The sequence below is a fragment of the Parus major genome, chromosome 2, assembly GCF_001522545.3.
Source record: "Parus major isolate Abel chromosome 2, Parus_major1.1, whole genome shotgun sequence".
NCBI lineage: Eukaryota > Metazoa > Chordata > Aves > Passeriformes > Paridae > Parus > Parus major.
In genome coordinates this window covers 54,021,173-54,038,730 of record NC_031769.1, presented here as the reverse complement: position 1 = coordinate 54,038,730, position 17,558 = coordinate 54,021,173, and the positions used below count along the sequence as shown (strand labels likewise).

Genomic DNA, 17,558 nt, shown 5'->3' with positions numbered 1-17,558 from the left:
AAAAATGCAAAGATGCAGGTTACAGCTTGCCACTGGCTGAGCAATGCTAAACGAGTCAGCCATATATCCTTCTCAAGGATAATGAGAACTGGAAGTTTTCCAGCAGAGCAATGTAGTCTCATTGTGTGACAAGATGGTAACTACCAAAATGTTTGTGGTGCTGCTGTAATGTGAAGAACAGAGAGTGAGTAAGGATTTTTCAAGATGCTTGCAGTAAACTGAAAACTCAGGGAAGTTGAGAGGAGGCAGTATTCACTGAATTTCTTTGAAAACCCTCTTATGTCCATCACTCTGCTCCTTGCTTCTTTATTTCATGTCCTCTGTTGATAGACTTCTGGTGTGGTTTCAGTCATGTCTAGTTTATTCCTTTTTCAATAAACTCTTTATCGGATAACACATGCAGAAATATTCTTTGCCAGGGAAGCTCACAGACTGTGTCAGACATCTGCAACTCTTTCCATTCTGCTGCAAGGCACAAGAAGGCTGAGGGACAGCCCAAGTTTACCAATGAGTCTCTGTTTGTAATCTGAGAGGTAGGCATATGCTGTAGGAACTGATGTTTCTCACACTCATATGTGCAGTTTCCAGTCAGAGAAATTATTTTCTTTCCAGGTTCTCAGTCCAATAAAATAAAGCAGACGATGCAGAGAATGTTAAAAAAGGGAATGAACACAGTGGTGTTTTAGAAGATGTCTAATATTTTAAGCTTCAAGTGCAGGAGGACTGTGATGCTATTTAAAAAGATCCTTGGATGAAGAGTTGGAAATTATGTAATTTTGACAAGTCGACAGTGTTTTAGCAGGCAAACCCCTTTCTGTTCATACACAGAAACACACTGGTTCAGCATGTAATTAACCAGAGCAAGAACTTAGAGTGAGAAACAGCAGCTCCAGGGAAAGGGGCAATTCTACAGATCTAATGACCCTGAAAAGGGAGGGAGAGAGACTTGTCTAGGAGGTGAAGGCCAGATTTAACCTCATCCCAGCTCTCACCTTGCTCCATGCTGCATAAGAGTGATGGATATAAGGAGTAGCACAAATTACATGGGTCAGAGGTCATCTGCTACTGCTTTGTTCTAAGTCTCCCTGGAATATAGTTTTTCGCTACCATCTGCCATTTGCTGGATTTTACATCTGTCTTTCCCTAAAATTAACTGTCCCAAAGCCCTCTGACATAAAGATTAAAGAAAATTGTGCACTGTAGTCTTTACAAGCGACAAACTTGAAAATCTTTCTCCCTCATAAAAAGCCACATCTTTTTCTTTCCATGTTTTTCTCCTGGGTTGCTTCTCCTGAAATAAGAAGGAAGACTTTGTTGTAAACTATATATAACAGAAAATGTTAAATTTTTCATCTAAATGTAAAGTACAGGTTAACCTATAATCATTTTCATTTCAGCTTAGTGTGATAGTTTTTTTCTCCTTGGCTTTACGTGGGGAATCTGGGCTTGACCCTGATTCTTGACACAGAAATTTCCTTTGCCACTCTAAATGGGACTATTGTCTTCTAAACTTTTAGATTTCTTTGTAATGCCCCCAACCTTTGCAGAGGCAGCAGGAAAGACATTTGCAAGACAGTCATCCATCAGGGTTGATACAGACCCCAGGCTCCTCTGAGCCTTAGTATTACAGTCTTAAAGTCTTTACTCAGGAGTACAATGAACACAAATGATTTCTCTCTTGGACAAGGGACCAATATGCTGTTTTTCAGGATGTAGCAATGATTTTTATCAAGCATTCTTTTTCAAAAATATGATATATCTTTATGTTTGTGTCTGTGATAAATGCACACATATGATATATGACTCTATATACACAATTACCTATAGGGGGAAATGTAAATGTTTATAATAGCAACTCTGAAAAGTGAGGTGGACTGAGTGCAGGTTTTGATCTTCTGAACTTTTAACCTCCATAACTTAAAGGGAAAGTGCCAAAGACAACTGTTGACTGTACAGGAGGCAATCTTTTTGATTAAAAATCCAGCACAGCTTCTTGACCGATTGATCACACTGTTGTGCCTGAAAAGTAAATTATTTAATCAACTCTACTCTCTTTTATACCTATAACAACATTTATAAAAGGACTAAATTAATAGATTGTTCCTTACAATATAAATAACCCAAATAAATATATATAAATTTACTTGGGGCCTGAACATGCATGCAGCAGCTTGGGAGTTAGCATAAATCTGGAATAAGCTTTATGTACTGCACAGTGCACTTTCACACACAGTAAGAGCACAGGCTGAAGATGGGCTTAAGCACACCAGGAGAGTGTGAGCCCTGAGTTTTCTTACCTGGAGGGAGTATTGTAATCTATGTAACCACACGCTACTGCGTAAAGAAGTGACTTGAGGCTAAATCAACAACAGTTTTCAGATACCTAAGATCTGCTAAAATAAAATAGTACTTCACTTTGGCCTTATCAGAACCTCTTACTTCATCTGAAAGTAGTGCTAGGGTTGATAGTAAAATCTTACCTTAATGTAAACTTAATGTATCAAATCCCCACAGAGCCACAGTGGTATGTATGTCTTGGTTTGTACACAAGGTTACTGGTATGCTAGTTTTATAAGATCTTCATAGCCATCTGCAGTAGATATGGGGCATACAGAGGTGACAACTATATCATCTTTAAGGCAACAGGCCTTCCTGATACTGATAATCATGCTCACCTTTAACTTTTTAGAGATAGGGTTTTGTATTGGAAGGTACTCTGACATGACTTACCTGGTGATCTCTGGTGTTCTTGGCTCTCTCTGTTCCAGCAGACTCATTCTGGCCTCTGCAGGCAGCATCAGATGCTCTGTTCCACGACCAATAACAAATGCACAGTAAGGTTGTAGTTATATATACATGCATGCATACATATATGTACATATGTGCACATGTGTATGTGTATGTGTATGTATATATATACATATATATGTGTGTGCTGTATTTACCTGAATTTTTTCTTAGATCTTCTCCTACTTTCCTTTTGCATTGCTTGTCTTCTAAAGCATGAGCCTGGAAACTTTTAGACATGTTCTTATCTTTAATTACATGAGTAGTTCTTCAAGAGCTGCTTTTCCCAAGATGGGAGTGGTTGTGTACATGTGAAGGGGATTAAAGTGCAGATTTATTAAAAACTTGGACCATTTTCCAGGTTGTGTTTGTGAAATAACTGAATATAAAATATTACAAAGCTGGCAGGAGTCCCAGCCCTCCTTACAAGCAGGACTACAACTGTAAACATTTAAAAGACCACATCTGACAGTAAATCCTCCATCACACTGATAATGCAACAGACATCCTGTAGAGACAAGGATAAATCTGATGCTGCAGTTAAATGCTTTGTGGCATCACTGTAGCTAACAAATCTAAAAGGTGTCCAGGTTTGGATGTGTAATTTTGCTGAGATAGCTGATAGGCTGCTTTCCTTTTGAGTAAACCTATATTGTTACATTCCCAAAGCAACCTTGGGATCTGGTGGATGGAACAGGAAAGTATATTATAGTCCTCAGGGAATTCTTTAGTGCTATAAATGATTGACTGACTTTTTTAATCAGGACAATAAAAAGGCAATCTTCAGCTGAGTTTCAAAACATATTTCTGATTTGACCACCTTGTTTCATTCACCTCATTCTGATTTTCTGACTTCATAGAAAGATATGAAATAATTGTTTTTCAAAATAAAAGACATTTCAGTGAATATTAGAGGGTTTTTTATTTAAAATTCACTGCAACAGAGAGGTTTGAACAATGATGGAGGTGGGCAACATAAAAAGCAAGCTTGGGCTTTGTGTGATTTGAGAAATTTGAAGGTTTGGGGTTTTTTTGTTGTTTTTTTTTTTTTAATTTAGAAATATTAATCTTCACCAAAAAATGCTTAGGACCCTCTGCTCCATTTTTTCAGGAATAATTTAAGCATTTACGAACTTGCTTTTAAAGGTAGGCCACTGAGACACATAAGCACAGGAGACTTACACCTTGTAAGTTAATGAATGTACTTGTCTTTCCCAGGCACCGATGGAGAAAGCTCACAGTTCTTTCAGGTGGTGCCTTTAGAGCATTTAACACGCTTGGCATTTTGTAGAACCACTTATGATACATAAAGGATCCAAGGGTGTAGCACAGTTTGCAGGGCTGGCAATTAGAAATTTGCCCCTTTGGGTTTTCTGTACAATATACTGCTTTATGAAAGAAGGTATGCCATGCACTCTGGCACTTCTGAATTTTGGTCACTGAGAGTGGGAAAAGAAGAGAACCACAACTGTGAGCCATCACGGTTTGTATAGACAAAGGTGTTTTTGTTCCAAATGAATACTAAGAGAGGAGCAGTTCACAGTCCCACCACAGATTACAGTGTTTCTTCCAGAGCTTTTCCAGTGTCAGGCATGATTTTATTTCCTTCCCTCAGCTGAAACAGCAGTTCCATCCAAAGGCAAGGGCTAAAATAGGAGAGACTGGTTTCTGCTGGCAAACAACTGGCAGCCATGGAAGACTCCCTACCTGACCCCATAAACACCATGCTTGTAAAACCACTTGTGTTATACACACAAAAAATGCAGTCATCAGTGAACCTCAGTGCTGGAGACAGTGACCATCAGTTTCTATACTTACAGTGCTGTCCTGGGTGTGTGCCCTGCCTTCTTGCTCCACTTTTATTCTCAGCTTTCCCCTGGGTCCCTGACGGCATCAGCTTTACTCCCTCCCCTTGTGATTTTCTTTGCAGCTCTAGACACTGCAGCTGCTGCTCACCTTTTGGCTCTCTGTGCCAAAGCTTTCAAATCCTCCCTTGCTTCTCTGAGACCATCAGCATCTGTGGCTCTTGGTCATTGGCAGGAATGATACCTCAGCCTTGAGGCACTGCTGGTCTCCCACACATCTTGTTGCCTCCCCTTTGGCCCCTACAACTTGTGGAAAAGGAAGGAAACGGGATTAGGATCTGCTGGTGGGGCAGGGAGCGGTGGTGCTGTTCCCTAGCCTCCAGGAGGACTCCTGAGTGCAGCGTTGGCACAGCGACGGCTTCCACTTATCCCTAGATAAGACGGGAAGGAGCATCAGCTGCAGCCCCAGTCCAGAAAGATCCTGCAGTGAACCCCGACGGCAAACTGCACCTTCCCTACTACTTCACACCACTCAGTAAGTACTTCAGCCACACGGTTTTCCTCCCAGCTGGCTGGCTTCTTTATTTCCTTGTTTGTTTTGTTTTTTGGTTTGGTTTTGTTTTGGTTTTTGAGGGGGTGTGTGGATTTGTTCATTTCTTTGAGTTTTTTAAAGCAGCAGTTAGTTGCCTTATCGCCTCTGGGGATGAGCAGGAAAGCACAGGATCTCCACTGGGAATCCACAGGGAATGGGCTGGGGATGGTCCCGTGTGAGGAAGGTTGAGGTATGACCTATCTGAGTCTGGGATTTGTGGATAGGGCTATGGGGAAATTTAGTTTTTAGAGAAAACTAAAGCACTAACTTTAACTGCTGGGACAGTTCACAACCAGATTTGTAAGTCAGCAAAGTGGAAACTGATATAAGGACTTCTTTTCTCACTACTAAGTCTGGCATGTGCAAGGGGTTAATTTGTACCTCAAGGAAAAAATTTGGGAAGAATGTATTTTTTATCTCCAAAGATAAAGACTTTGTAACCAGTACTTGTGCAAATGTATATCGCATTTTTTCAATCAAACAAATAAATATTTTTATTTATTTTACAAGTTTATTTTACAAACTAATAGCAGGAATAAGTCCACCACCCAGTCACAATTTTTTAAAATATTTTTGAAATACCACCCACACTGTCTGTGAGAAGACACTGATCCCAGACAATTCTGTGGTACTTCTGTGTCCTTGCTATTATTAGTAGCAAAAGTTTTGGGTAGAGGGAGGCACTCAGATCAGGCTTTCAAATATCTAAATATTTGCTGAGAAGATTTAAATATGCTTTATAAAGGTAAAAATCAGAGTAATCTGACAATATGCCTGTGCAGAGCAGCCTACTGCCGAAATAACTGAAGAAGAAACTCTGTGCATTAGCATGAAGCTGTCTTCTGTACCCTTGGAAGGCATCACTCCAATAGAATAATGTTAAACACATAGGAAAACTTGCAATTAAAAGTTTGGAGTGCAGAGCAGCAACACTGAGAATTTCTACTTGTAGGACGTCTGTTTTCTACTCTGACCACTGTAATCTTGCTTTATTTACATGATTTGTCAGGAAGCAGTTGTAATGGGGCTGGGATAGCATGGGGTAGGGGTGAAGGTGCATATTTTTTCATAAAGGTACCAAGTCTGCCTGCTGAGAGCAGATGGAAGAAGCCAAATGCAGCCAGATGGTGTTCCATTCCCCTTGACTCCTGACCTGTTTCACATGGCTTCTGTGTAGGGCAGATGTGTGCAAGATGGCTTCAACCAGTATCCTATTCCTTCTTTCTGCATTTGTAAATGACTTCATGCAAATAAGAGAGCTTCTCACACTATAGAGCCCTCCACAGGGGGCATGCTACAGAAGGAATGACAGGTCTCTCTCCCTTCACCTCTCACATAGGTCTAAGGATGCAGGGAAAAAGGAGCAGGTAAGGATGCTTGGAGTTCGCCTGACCCTGCTTGCTTATGTGGTCATTGCAATCAGACAGAAAGGGGCAAGTCAATTTAAAATAGATTAATAATCAAACCCCACCAGGAAATTTTAAGTGCATGCTTGGGGGCAGAAGAGGCACCAGTCTTAAAGAGCAAACCCTCACACCAGAGCAGCTCTTTGGGCAAGGCAGAAAATGCTGCTTTTTGTCTGGACTGTTACTAATGAAGCCCAGCCTTTGCCTTATGTCTGCATTTGGCAGCAGCCTGTGAGATACTCCCTATTTCCTTCCATTTCCAACTATTGAATACCCCAGCAGCAGCAAGGCCAGGCTCTGACTGTGAGGCAAACAAGTGTGCACACTGTACCACTCCAGGACCTTAGTTGCCTCTGTTTCTGCCTCTGCTTCTCTCTGTGTTCTTAGGAATTGCTCTGGCTTCAGAAGATAAGTACATAGGGCCTATCAGGCTTCTGTGACAACATTATTACTGACTATCAAAATGAACTTACTAAATTCAGATTGACTGCTCTCACCCAAAAAGGATGCTCTCAAAAGTACTTTTATTTATCTAGCATCCTTGTCAACATGACAGTGGTTTTTTTAATAATTCTGCACACCCTGGAAATTAGAACGTTTTTTCTTCAGGAATTTGTCAATTGTAGAAACAAAACACTCTCCTGAACAAGAAAAAAAAAAATTCCACACACAATATTACATGCACCACATGGTCTACTGAAATCTTCAGAGGCTGAGGTGTGGATACCTTATAAAGGGCCAATTCAGAAATTCTAAGTATTCAATATACAAAGAAATCACAAGCCTTAATGTACAATAGTGAGGAGTACTGACATTAATACCCACATAACCCCTGTAAACTTTTATAAGAATTGTGTATCAGAACTTCATTTCTTCGTCTTATAGGTAAGAAAGATCACCAGATCACCTATGGGTGACTCATTTGAGAACTGCATTGTCCCTTCAGATTACATACAACTATCCATAGTACCCAATACCCATGCAGTTGCATAGCCCCTACAACCTTTCAAACCTTCAGAGAAGATAAGAAATGGAGATTTTCCCCCAAGCCACTTCCATGCCTAATTCAAGATCAAATGAAAAATAAGTCCAGCCCTTTCATTTTGTTCTCAAAGCTTTAGTTTTCTATCTTACAGGATTTTTTCTCATGAGATTTCATTTTAAGTTTAAATGTCACATTATTGGACTGCCTTGAAAGATTTACATCATCTTATAAATATATGAGAGTAGCTGTACTGAGTATTCCCTAAACTCTAAGCTGATTACTTGTGACACACATCTACATTAAACCAACTGTGTATTAAAATAGTAAACCAAACAGGTTCCTGCATCTGTCTCTAGCAAAGTATTTTAAAAAAATACTTTATACATATTTTTAAATTATATATTATTATATATAATATAATCATATTACATGTATTATATACATTATATATTTATACTCTATATTATATTATAAACATTTTAAAAAAATATTTATAAAGCCTGGAAGTTTGCATTAGTGAATTTTGTTCTGGAAACCAAAAATTTAAGCAAAGAAAGTAATCATATTACTTGCAAGAATTTATGTTCTTGGTGTTTTAGGACTATATTAGTGAGTGATAATATAGCTTTATTTGGGCACTTTAATCAAGCTGGTACAGCAACTGATAATTTTGGAAAAAAAAAATTAGTATGTGCTTTAACCTTTCTAAAAATCCAAAGCTGATATCCAGAAAGCAAAAAGTTCAGATATAACATATCTTACAAGGGTGTATGCCCAAAGGAGTCATGTTGTTATATGACAGTGATTCAGCATGAGATTTCATTCACATGAGGCTGAAGCAGCTTTCAGTAATACTTGCACTTTTCAGTCTGTCCTATCATTCATTGCCCTTCTCTGTCTGTAGGTAGAGCCAATCCAGTCTCATGCCAGAAGCTTCTACAAGGAGCAACACAAAACTATGTAGGCAAAGCTTGAATTTGCTTAAACTTTTAGGAGATCATTTCAGCTGTCTCTCTCTATCAGCTCTCTTTTTTCCTAGCAATAAGAAACTTGAGGTGAGACTTAGGGACATATCTCTGCAGAGGATGGTACAGCCCAGCTGCACCATAGCAAAGTCCCTGGCTAAATGACAACTGAATCCTAAATGATATAGAAAAATCTATAGCATCTCAGGAAGTATCTTCTATTCTGTGTGAATTAGCCTCCAAAGTAACCATTACAGGTGCCCAAAGGATAAATGTGGATCATTATGTCAAGAGACATAACAGAGTGCAAGAAAAAAATGCTTTACTTCATCACATGAATAGCAAGCATGTGCTACCAAGGTGACTGATGGCAGCAGAGTGTGCTAACATAAAGGCTGCTAGGAAAAGCCTTGCACCTAATGCATGAAAATCTGAGAACATGCTTCAATTTTTAAAGCCATATTAATGGCTTCATACAGTTCCTATAGCAGGCTACCTTCCCACAGAAAATGTTACTGGGGAATCTGTTTCCTTAGTGGCAGGAACTGATTTTACTGGGATGGGAAAGCACCATTACAATGGTCACATACAGCAACCTTCCTTTGGAGGAGAGCTCTGTGTGTATTCCATGGTGACAGGATGTAACACCACTCACAGGTTCACACGTTAGAGACAATGTATATACACCCGAGATACCAAAATCCATTATATATTCTGGTAATTTTTATCTTTTCATCCTTTTGTCACACAAACCGTCGCAAAGTGCAGTGCTTTTCTAAGCAAGGCAATGCTGGCTTCAGGGCACACTTTAAAAAGAAAGAAAATGGAGTGTCAGAAGTTAGCCTTCAAACCAGAATTTCAAAGCACTGAAGATACCAAGGGCTTGGCATGTGTGACAATGAAAATATGAACACAGTTCTAAGGGATGTATTTTAGATTAATATTTTCCAAACCATCATATTAAGAAAAAAATAATTAATCAATCCTATATTAAGTCTTTTTACAAAACTTAATTTTTATTGGGTGAAATAATTCAGTGAAGCAACTTATTGAAATCTAACCAAATTTAACTATATTTTTAAGCCATTTCCAGTAAATATAATTTACTACCAATTTTACATTTAAACTTTGCTATCTATCCTCAACCCTTTTTGCCTCAAGACATGTTAAAAACAAAAATGTCCATAGTGTCTGAAATAACATCCCTGATTTTACTGAAAACCTTGTAAACAGAGTATTCTTCAGAAAATAACACTTTAACTAGTCATAATATTTAGTCAGCGTGTCCTAATCAAATCCAATAAAGTCAAATGGCAATGAAGAATAAAAGCCGCTCAAATCACAAAATGTAGTGTAAGCCCTCATATGGCCAGATAATAAGTTTTGAATTAAATAAAGTGATGACTGCTTCATTTTGAACCACAGCTATAGCTTATTTATATGGTGAATAAACAGAGAAACCATGTTAAGGTGCCTTCAAAGATTTGTTTCTGTACAGCCTTCCCAAGTGAAAGATTTTCTTTCAGTGAAGGCAAATAAGCCTTCAGGCAGAATGACACTTTGGTACAGATGTGAGGCTGGACTGGGACATTTCTATAGTGAACATCTGGAGGCGAAATCCCTCATCTAGACCTGATTCAGTAAGGCTCTAATAATTTGTAGAATATTACAAACGTTTGTAAATTTTAAATAGTGAAACATAAGGGAATTAATCCCATATGTACAGTATCAGTCAACATCAACCTTTGATGTTGACATGAGTCAAATTTGATGCTGTCAGGCAGTTGTGGCAGGATGTCTACTCCACCTCCTCTCTACCACAGAGAGTTGGTCCATAAAGAGATAACCTAGGGGCTGAAAGGCCCAGCAAGAGGTCACCCCTGGCAGCAAAAGGGCTCAAACCTTAGCTAAGAATCAACATCTTAGTCTGGACAGCAGATGTGGGAAGAGACAAGGGAAATATTCTTGACTGAGAGACACCCTTTTACAAACTATAAAAGATACATGAGTTATCAGAGAGGTAGGAGCCTCTACACACATACCCTAAAAGTCTGGGAGACTTCTCCCCAGAGTTTGGACACAATTCCGAGGTTACTTCCCTGGGGATTGAGGGAAAGGATCTCAGTGTGTGCCTCACCAACAACTGGATGGTAAGATACATTAAATCCTAAGTTACATTATTTCTTTGCTAGCTGTATGTAACATTAATAGGTACCTTTAACCTCGCTCTGTATATATCTACTAGTAGTCTCTTTTCTTTTTGTCTTTATCCTGTGTAGTATTAGTTTAGTTTAAGTCTTGACTTTAAGTTAGTTTTCTGTCTATTAAACAAATAATTAATTCTATAATAGACCAAATCAGCCATTATTAAACAACTTGTGCATGAGAGTGGGCTTTGGGGTGCTGGCTGCCTCAATAAAGCTAATGCTTGCTGCCAGAGGCCTGGGCAAAAGGAAAGGGCTTATCTAAATATCCACCTGTAACAGCAGTGTTATTCCATTTATTTTTAAGTTACTGGCATTTAAGACATGTGTTTCCATCCAGTGAAGAACTACATCAGTCCAACCTTTCCTACATTCTTTGCGAATATTTCTGTGACTGGATTTTGCTCGAGGGTTAATTTTTCTTTACAGAGATGCAAGTTTAGTCATGGAAATGAGATTAACTCCCCTACTGTTCTGTTTCTTGTCAACAAACAGCCATTGCAATTTACAGAGAAATAATAAGGAAATTTCTTTTCCTCCAGCAAGATAAAACCAAACTCACACAGTTTAGACTCCTATTTTCCCATCCTCCATTTCACTGTTATTCTCCAGCTGCCTCTTTTCTTACCTTTGTCTTATTTGCCTTTCCTTCTCTAACTCCCCTTTCTCTATTTTTTCCCAATTATTTCTTTCATCTACTATTCATAATGTCTTCAGTCTTTTCCTCATTGCCTTTCTCCTCCTTACAAGGAAATCACAGTCTGCTCTTATTCCCTGAAAATGGAGAACAGAGGTTGTGAATAAGAAACCACCACAGCTGTTGCTGGATGAAGGCAGATACTGAGATCTCTTGGACTGCACCTTCAGGTTGAGGCTTGTTTCCCTTTAACATTGCTTTTTTCATTCTGTTGAGTTTCTGCTAAGCAACCATAGAAATGATCAGCTGTGAAAAATGGTCTAATTTTCTTCCTTCTGTGGTGGCATCTGTGGCAGCCCCAGATCACATCTCAGCTTGCAAGGTGCTGGGAGAGCTCAGGTAGGAGGATGGGTGAGGATGGGCTTCAACACCCACTGCAGCTATAAGTAAAAGGGAACAAAACAGCTCAAACAGCAATCCAGTGAGACTTACAGAGCATGTACACTTAAATAACTGTGTGAAATGGGGTCCTATGGTCTTACCAAAGTGATAAGTAAATTTATTTCATGATTGCTTTGGGGTCTGTGGTCACTGCCCATCTTTCTGAGGCAGTACTTTACACCTGGTTTTTCTGGGGTATGCAAGGTTTCTTAGTGGAGCTGGACTTATAAGACTAAGTCAATAGAATTAATGATTAAAGTTGTTTCATATAATAAATAACAAATATGATCCTTGGCTTACAGTTGAGAAAAAAAGGAGAAGAAAACCAGAACACAACATCCTATTCCTTAGCATTTACTTTGTGTATGATATAGGACTTTCTGTATAAGATAGCACTTTCTGTACGCTCCAAAAAAACCAAATGTTTTTCTGTAGAGCCAATCCATGCTAGTGTGGGTTGCTTACAGCAAGGTAGGTGGAAAAACAGGTTACTGTAAAAAATGAGGTCAGCAGACTGCTGGAAGACAAGAACTCCTCATCAGTCGTTAGGTAACACCAATATGTCTGTTTTATATCATGCTGGTGAATTTCTTTTTTAAATTTTTTTTTTTTTAATGTGGTGTAGTATTTTCATAAGGGTAGAAAAGCCCACTTCAATGATGTCAACAGAATGTGTTCAGCCACTTGATATCCCAGAGGACAGACTGGACAAGCAAGATTCACAGTGTAACCGTTTAGGTAAGTGTTATTTGATGATGTCATTGCACTAATAAGGGGTGTTGCCTTCACATCATAAAGTCCTGTCTAGTGTCCATTTTTCCCCTCCAGCAATTCAACAAACCCCCCATGAAAACAGATAGATTACACCTTCTGCTGATGCTTCTAGTGCCAGATGGAAAGACAAAGAGCATTTTTCCTGTGTATAAATATCATCTGAAGCTCTAGAGTGTAGTTAATTAAAGAGGAGAAAGGAAAAAGAGTCATTGATCTTTTCCCTGGTAGAGCAGTTTCTTCATTTGTACCACAGTAAATTGAAAGCTAGGCTATAGCTGAGCTTCCCTGAATATATCTTCCATATGCAATTTGAGTAAAAGATTTCAAGCATTCCATTTTCCATCATTGAGACAGCTTTCTAAAAATGTTTTCTCCTTCATCACCAGTTTCTTTTCTTGAAGCTACTTCATACAATTTTTTCAATGAGCATACCAGGGTTGTCTTTGCTCTGTCACACTTCTGAATATCAGACTTCATGCTTGATAGATATGCTTTTTGCATATTCATGGTCTTTGCCTCTGTTTCAAGTGCTATGATTTCACTCTTATTTTACAAAATTGTCCTGAAGATTTGGCAACCCAGAAAGAAAAATCTGTTCACTTGTTGTTACCTTTGTGATGGCAATAATGAAACACAAATGCAATTTCACTTCCCTGTAAAAGAAAAAGTGTCTCACCACAGGTTTTATAAATTTTATTTGTACTGCAAGGGAGGAATCCTAGTTCTGTCTCTGCTACATGGCATTTCTAGCCACAGACACCATTTTTACAAATGCTGGTATACCAAGCATAGTTGGTTCATAAAATCGCTTATTTAAATATATATAGATTGAGTTTCATTATACTGTTGGGAAACTGAGGCAGTGGGAGGGTTAATGAGCTCATTAGAACTATGAAGAAAGCCTGTGAAGGCCCAGAGGCCATCCTTCCCATGTCTACCTGCAGGCTCAGAGACATAACATCTGCCTTAAATAGTGTGAGAGAATCTGGAATGAAGCCATGCTTGCATCCAAGTCTGCAGTCAGGGCTTGGGTAACGGCGTGAGGAGCCCAGCTGAAGTCAAACAAGCAGCTTTTAAGAATTCAAAGCCTTGGTTTCTGCAATGATACTGATGAGAGGTTCACAAATGAGTGGTTGAGATGCTTAAAGAATAATCATCAAGGTTATTGGTAAAAAGTGGGGTTTAATATGAATTTATGAGAATGCAGCTTTAACAAAGTGGCAAGGTTAATTCTATTACTTAACATGTAGACAAAGCAAACATAAGTAAATTGGATTAGAAGCAATTTGGAATGATTTACATGAAGACTGGGATGGAAGAGAGTAAATGTGCAGAGGGTATGATACAAGAAAAGGGTGCAAAAGCATTTAATAATTGACTAATTTAATATTTTAAAAATAATTCAATAGGATTTTCTACAATTATAACCGTGAGTTAATGACATACTCAGCAACGTTCGTACCATAATCCTTTCACTTGCGTGAACACATGAAAAAAGATGTATACCTCTATAACTACTAGTGTAAAGGTACCTATCAAAAATTCCCCTCGGGCTCACTCATATCAAATCCCTTAGTGTTTCTCAGCAGGCATGGGCTGCACCTCAAGGAGTATGTGTGTGTGGGGGTGGTATCTGCCTAGACCTCGTTGTCAGCAATAGTCTTTCAAATATTGCAAACTTGAGGGTTTGCAAGCTCCAAGAGGCATCCCCATCAGAGCCCCACTGTATTCCAGGAGAGATCAAACAGCCTCACTTAACACAGCTGTTTGTCACATCACAAGATGATTTTTTTCCAAAAAGCCCAGTAAAACTAGTGCTATTACACTCAGGCAACAATACATTTTTCCAAGAGGTCTCATTACAATGGTACCATTTCAGCTGGGCTACGACTCAGGTAAATTACTTATCAAAGCCAATAAGAATGACTGCTTTTCATTTGTTCCTTGCCTTGGTCAGACTGCTGATGTTCCTGCTATGGTCAGAACAGTTCCTACCTTTACCATACAAGAGCACCCAGTATGGTCATGGATACTTCACCAACCAGCTGGCACAGTTAAGGGGCACTCCACCACTCAGCTGGTTCAACTAAGGCTTATCAGAAACTGCTGAGATTGTAGGGCAGGCCTAAAGAGGAGTTGAGGGAGGGGGATGTACTACCACAACAAGCTATCTTCAGTATTTTCAGCTTGCATAAGCATCCAGAAATACAGACTCTTGCAGAAAAAGTCAAGTTGACTTTTTACTCTGAGTCATCCGAGTAAAGGATTATTTTAAAGGGAAACCAAAAATTCACCATAACATTATATAAATAAAAAGCAAATACCAGTTTCTCAGTAGCTCTGGAAATAAAGTTGAATCTTGAAGGGAACAATATACTGACTGCCTCATTTTACCAGTACTTCAGACTGACCCTATACATGTAAAACTTTCCTTCACAAAACTGGCCTTGAAGACACAATCCACACAGTTACCACTGGATGAAACAGGAGTGGCCATGGAACCTCTGCACACAACGATGCAGCCTTCCTTCTGACATGTAAACATAACAAGCTGCCCACGACTCTCTCTCTCCATTTTATGTCTACTGCCAACAACACAGGACTACCTAAGTCACTTGACTCCCATGTGGTATGGAAAGGAGCCCTTTAGTTGGCTTTCTAAATATTTAAGAGATTTTTCTTCCTGGGCATTTTAATTTATTTGGATTAAAGCACTATTATCAAAGTGATTCTTTTCACCATCTCGTTTTTTATTTCCTCTAAATTTCAATTTCTGTTGTATTTTTTCCTTGCAGAAGATCTTTCAGAGCAGCTGATTAAGAGCTGTGACCTCAAAAAAAAACCAAGAAAAGGTAAAACCCTCACAGCTTCCCAGAAGATTGAACAGGAGAAAAAGAAGCCAAAAAGAAAAGATACACCAGCTTTGCACACTCCACCACCTCTAACAGGTGAGTGGTAAATCTCTCGACTTCAAAATCCCAGTTCATCTCTAGGGACTGAAGCTGGGTGAAAGTCCACAGAATGTTCACTCAATTATGTCCTCTTGGATGTCTTTCTCAAAGACATTCCATGTTAGTTGGAGGGTTTGATCTCACTTCTAGGAGTACCAAGGTGGATAGGTTTATGCTCTGAAAAACATGTTCCCGTGAGCTAATAAATAATGTCAGATTTACATGTGAAATTATGTGTATTTATTGGCAGCTGCTGAGCCATACTAGATGTCCCAATTGGATATGGTCCAAAATCAAAAAGGATTAAGTCCAGCCCCTGCATTTTCTCATGAGACTTGCATCCAGTGCACAGCAGGAGGCTGGGGATGAGACTAGGAGTAGACCGGTGAAATACACAAGCCACCTACAGGATTTTCCTCCTTGAAATCATAGGGCTCATGTGTTTATAGGGACTCTGGCAAAGGGTAGGCATTTCAGGAAGCCAGAAAACATCAGTGAAGGGGCTTCTTGTAGGGTGCTCCCTGCTGTGGCACAAATACAGGTGTCTGAGAGCCAAATGCCACCAACCCGGAGAAGGGAATAATAAGCAGGAGACTGCCACTGATGCCTAATGATCCAAAACCACCAGTGGGAATAAATGTTTGTCACTCAGCTAACAAGCACTCCTTGTTATAAACTACAGCGAGAGAGCTGTGCTCTTATATTATTGAGTTCCTCTTCCCATGCTGCACATACACAGAGGAGTTAGCCAGTAACTACTTGTATGCTTCTCCATATATCTGCAACAATTCACCAAGTCAAAAATAAGCAACTGGGACTTTCCAGTATTTGTAATCCAGATATTGAATTTGATTTTGTTCAGTTTTCACATTTATCTTCCATTAGCAACTCTCTCTTAGGAAGAGCAGCTCAGAGGCTGGAGAGCTGTGTTTTCTTCCTGCAATTGTCACACCGTAAAGAGAACATTCTTTCACTGGTTAAAACAGCCACTTCTGTGTGGTCACATTGCTCCCAATTGACCTCGAGTATCTGTGTGATTAAGCTACTGTGGTAACAAGTCTAAAGTTCTGGAACAGGAGATTACACTCATCTGTCCCACGATTTCTGATGGGCTGCATTATGTACAATCAGAAGCCAGCTGGCCTGATAGCACTGTTTTCTAGAGCCTATGGAAAATAATTAATTTGAAAGAAATGTAGGGTAGGTGCATCATGCAGCAGCAGATCATGCAGTTGTGCAGCTGTACTTCAGAGTAGTCTTTGGGAGAGCTACACAGGTGAAAGTTGCTTCAATGTAAATAGTCTAAAGTAGCATTTTCTTTATTTCTTACTTACAGCCATAGTTTCAGGCTCATCTGAAAATCTGCTGAAAAGGTATGGTATCACAGAGAAATCACAGAGAGAAAGAGTGAGACCAGTCTCTCAAATCGCTGAACTGGAGCAGAAAAAGCCCAGAAGAAAAGATACACCTGCAATACACATCCCACCTTTGATAATAGGTAAGACACTTAGGTAAAGATCCTCCTAAGAGGCAACAAAAAGTGGCTAGTGTTAGAGATATACTTGGAAGGCTAAAAGGAGGTTGCTCTCTGCTCAGTGTACTTAGTAGTCCTTCAACTGGACCTATTTGGTTTAAGTATATAGTAACAGTGGGGGTTCATGAAAAATCTAATACATATCCCATGTTCAAGCTCAAGGGGATACAAAGGACGGGGAGAAAGAAACAGCATTTGGTCACTCTATTATCTCTTGCAAACTGCAATCCTACTTTTCTGAAAAGCCAACTCCTGACCTGCTTTTCAAACCTAAGCACATAGAAATTTTTAGGTCACCAGCACTAAAATGCCTCAAACAACCTGGAGCAAAGCTGTACTGATCAATCCCCTCCTCATTCTGCAGTCCCTGACATGCACTGAGGAAGCCAAGTGGTGATGAACCTCTCATTAGCAGCACCTTAAAGATAATTCTGTGCTTCTGGCATGATGTGCAATACATCCTATGGGAAGGGAAGG

General features: G+C 39.3%; 1 protein-coding gene across 1 annotated transcript in view; it reads left to right on the top strand.

The window, feature by feature from the left end:
- Window positions 1-4,727: 4,727 nt before the first annotated feature.
- PPP1R17 (protein phosphatase 1 regulatory subunit 17) overlaps window positions 4,728-17,558 on the top strand; it is an 18,184-nt gene continuing 5,353 nt past the window's right edge. Inside the window, exons 1-4 of the mRNA XM_015619324.2 lie at window positions 4,728-5,127; window positions 12,448-12,560; window positions 15,392-15,544; window positions 16,884-17,045. Coding sequence (XP_015474810.1) covers window positions 12,479-12,560; window positions 15,392-15,544; window positions 16,884-17,045 — 397 coding nt within the window. The 5' untranslated portion in view covers window positions 4,728-5,127; window positions 12,448-12,478. The remainder of the gene's footprint in view (window positions 5,128-12,447; window positions 12,561-15,391; window positions 15,545-16,883; window positions 17,046-17,558) is intronic.